The sequence below is a fragment of the Solanum stenotomum genome, chromosome 11 (assembly GCF_019186545.1).
Source record: "Solanum stenotomum isolate F172 chromosome 11, ASM1918654v1, whole genome shotgun sequence".
NCBI lineage: Eukaryota > Viridiplantae > Streptophyta > Magnoliopsida > Solanales > Solanaceae > Solanum > Solanum stenotomum.
In genome coordinates this window covers 13,258,996-13,262,334 of record NC_064292.1, presented here as the reverse complement: position 1 = coordinate 13,262,334, position 3,339 = coordinate 13,258,996, and the positions used below count along the sequence as shown (strand labels likewise).

General features: G+C 48.4%; 2 protein-coding genes across 2 annotated transcripts in view; both read left to right on the top strand.

The window, feature by feature from the left end:
- The window catches only part of LOC125845029 (uncharacterized), a 901,011-nt gene that overhangs the window by 660,576 nt on the left and 237,096 nt on the right, over window positions 1–3,339 (top strand). The gene's annotated exons all lie outside the window — the stretch shown is intronic.
- On the top strand, window positions 686–3,224 carry LOC125845660 (uncharacterized). Its single transcript, XM_049525209.1, has 4 exons — window positions 686–694; window positions 926–1,622; window positions 1,722–3,093; window positions 3,194–3,224. The coding sequence occupies exons 1-4, from the start codon at window positions 686–688 to the stop codon at window positions 3,222–3,224; spliced, it is 2,109 nt and encodes a 702-aa protein (XP_049381166.1).

Sequence of the window (3,339 nt, the reverse complement as noted above, 5' to 3'; positions counted from 1 at the left end):
ATGTGTATCTTAGGACAGACATGCATCACGACTACATGACATCATTATTGCATTTCCATCGCATTTGACTTCATCTTTGTCTGTGGTGTGTGGATTTTACCTATTTGCCCCTCTTCATGTGATATATGATCTATTTGCTCTTACATGAGGATATGAGGTTGATGTTGAGACACTGTTGGATATATCTGTTGATTATGAATTGTGTAGTATAGGTTGTTGGTTCCCTGTTAGAATGAAGTTTCGGTGGTTCGATTGGGATTGAAAGGAGTTGTTTGTAGCTGCTAGTTTAGCTTAGTTTAGTGTTACTTGCGAGTACCTGTTGCTTTTGGTACTCACCCTTTCTTATACACAGTTGTGTAGGTTGACAGCGCTATCAGATCTGGCTTATTACTCATCTTCATATTAGAGCTTCCAGACTTACTTGAGAGGTAGCGGTTCATTCCAGACGTGCCCTCAAGTTATCTATATTTACTGTTCTGTTCTATTCTAGAACTTTACTATGAGACTTGTATATTTTATTCAGATTCTGTATTAGAGGTTTGTACATGTGACAACCAATTCTGGCGTTATGTTGAGTTTATTTAAATAATTCCGCTTATCTTTCTATCTTATTCTTGTTTTATAAATTCTGTATCGTCGGGTTTTTGGGTGTTAGGCTGACGTGTACGGTGNGAAACGGATCGGAATGGTACCGGTACAACCCGTTCCGGTGCCCAGCCTTAGTCTCACATGTACAAACCAAGTCTTAGAAGAGTCTTGAGGATCAGTACGGAGACGTCTGTACTTATCTTCGAGAGGCTATGAAGACTGTTAGGAAAGACTTCTTTTTTTTCATTCTATTCTTATCGTGCGAGGTTGTTATCGTGGGTGTTGAGTATCGCGTGTTGTTTTGGCAGATGCCGAGGACTAGAGCTACCGGAGTTAGGGGGAGGCAGCCCCCGAGGTCACAGTTGAGGCCCCAGCTAGGGGTAGAGGTCGGGTTAGAGGCCGAGGACGTGGTCGAGGCCGTGCCAGAGGAGCGGCACCTGCCCGAGGCCGATGTAGAGAGCCTTCACCTGAGCCACAGATTGGAGTAGCTGCAGAGCAGGCTCCTGCGGGCCATGCACCCCCAATTCATGATGACAGACTCGACAGGATATTTGGGGTATTGGAGCGTCTTGCTCAGGGTGCAGCAGGTATACCAGCGGGGTTACAAGCTGAGGTAGGGGCACAAGCCCCTGGTTATCAGTATCAGATTCCAGTGGTTCCAGAGCTGGTGGTTCAGCCACCACAGGTTCCAGCACCGGTTGTAGGTATACCGGCGACCCTTGAGGTGGCCTTGGCAGATGATGACCAGGTCTGCTATGAGCGGTTTCAAAAAATGAAACCACCTCAGTTTCATGGTGCTAAGACTGATGATGCTCACGAGTTTTTGACCTTGAGTCGAGAGATGTTGGCGGCGATACGCATGTTAGATGAGAGGGGCATCCGATTTATGTCCCTTCAGTTACGCGGTGTCGCTAGGGAGTGGCTGAGGACCTTCATGAGTTCGAGACTAGCGGGATCTCCTCCCATGGAGTGGAGTGAGTTTGCTAGTGCCTTCGAGGGTCGTTTCATCCCTTGGAGTGTACAGGAGGAGAGCCGTATGAGGTTTGAGAGTTTGGTGCAGGGTAGCATGTCAGTCGCAGATTACTAGGCTCGATTCTGTCAGTTGTCGAGACATGCCTCTGCTTTGATTTCAGGTGAGCCTGAGCGGTTTCGCAGATTTGTCAGGGGTTTGACTCCCACTATCCGTAGTTATGTGTTTAGATCATCTCGAGAGGGTGCTTCCTTCCAGACTATAGTGAGTGTAGCCAGAGAGGCTGAGTTGCTTGAGCGGGATGATTTTGGTGGGCCCAAGAGGGTCCGTATAGGTGGTCAGTATTCGGGTACCTCGTCAGGAGGTAGGGGCCCACACAGGGGAGGCGGGTCTTTCCTGCGTCAGAGGCCAGTACGTGTTTCATTACCAGCTATCGAAGGTGGGCCAGCAGCTCAGGGTCCTCCAGGATCGGGTCGAGGTGGTTATAGCATTACTTCGGGTTCTTCACAGTCAGGATCCACACCGAGGTCTTGTTATGGTTGCGGTGATCCGGGCCACTTGATTCGTCAGAGTCCACATCAGACTCAGTCTGGACCACACCGTACTGTCTCCGTGGTCCCAGAGAGAGATTCAGCACCTCAGGCTAGAGGTCGGGGTCGGGGACCGGCATCTGGTAGAGGCGGACGAGCTTCGGGTAGAGGTGCTAGTGGCGCCTCAGGTTCACAGAGTGGGGGCAGAGGTGCCCAATGTTATGCTTTTCCTGGGAGGCCCGAGGCTGAGGCTTCTGATGCAGTTATCACAGGTATCATCTCAGTTTGTCATCGGCCTGCTTCCGTATTATTTGATCCTGGTTCTACATTCTCATATGTGTCTACATATTTTGCTTCCGGCCTTGAGTTGACTTGTGATTGTATGTCTGTGCCTATTAGAGTCTCTACACCCGTAGGTGAACCCTTAGTGGTGAATAGAGTGTATCGATCTTGTCTTGTTGTCTTATCGGGGTATGAGACTTGGGTGGATATGATTCTTCTTGATATGTTATACTTTGATGTCATATTGGGTATGGACTGGCTTTCCCCCTATCATGCGCTTCTTGATTGTTATGCTAAGACTGTCACCTTAGCTATTCCAGGTATTCCTAGAGTGGAGTGGAGAGGGACTAGTGGTTCGTATCCCAACAGGGTCATATCTCATATTCGGGCTCAGAAGATGATTGACCGGGGTTGTTTATCTTATTTGGCCTTTATTCGGGATGTTGGAGCTGAGTCACCGGCCATGGAGTCTATTCCGGTGGTTCAGGAGTTCCCTGATGTGTTTCCCGAGGATCTACCTGGTGTTCCTCCTGTTCGTGATATTGACTTCTCTATTGACTTGGAGCCGGGCACCAAGCCCATATCTATTCCACCTTATCGTATGGCTCCAGCTGAGTTGAAGGAGTTGAAGGATCAGATTCAGGACTTATTGAGTAAAGGATTCATACGCCCTAGTGTGTCGCCTTGGGGTGCACCGGTATTATTTGTGAAGAAGAAAGATGGGTCGATGAGGATGTGTATTGACTATAGACAGTTGAACAAGGTAACGGTGAAGAACAAGTATCCCCTTCCCCGTATTGATGACTTGTTTGATCAGCTTCAGGGGGCAGCCTTGTTCTCTAAGATCGACTTGAGATCTGGGTATCATCAGTTGAGGATTAAGCCTTCAGATGTGGCGAAGACAGCTTTTCGCACACGATATGGTCATTATGAGTTTTTGTTGATGTCATTTGGGCTCACCAATGCCCC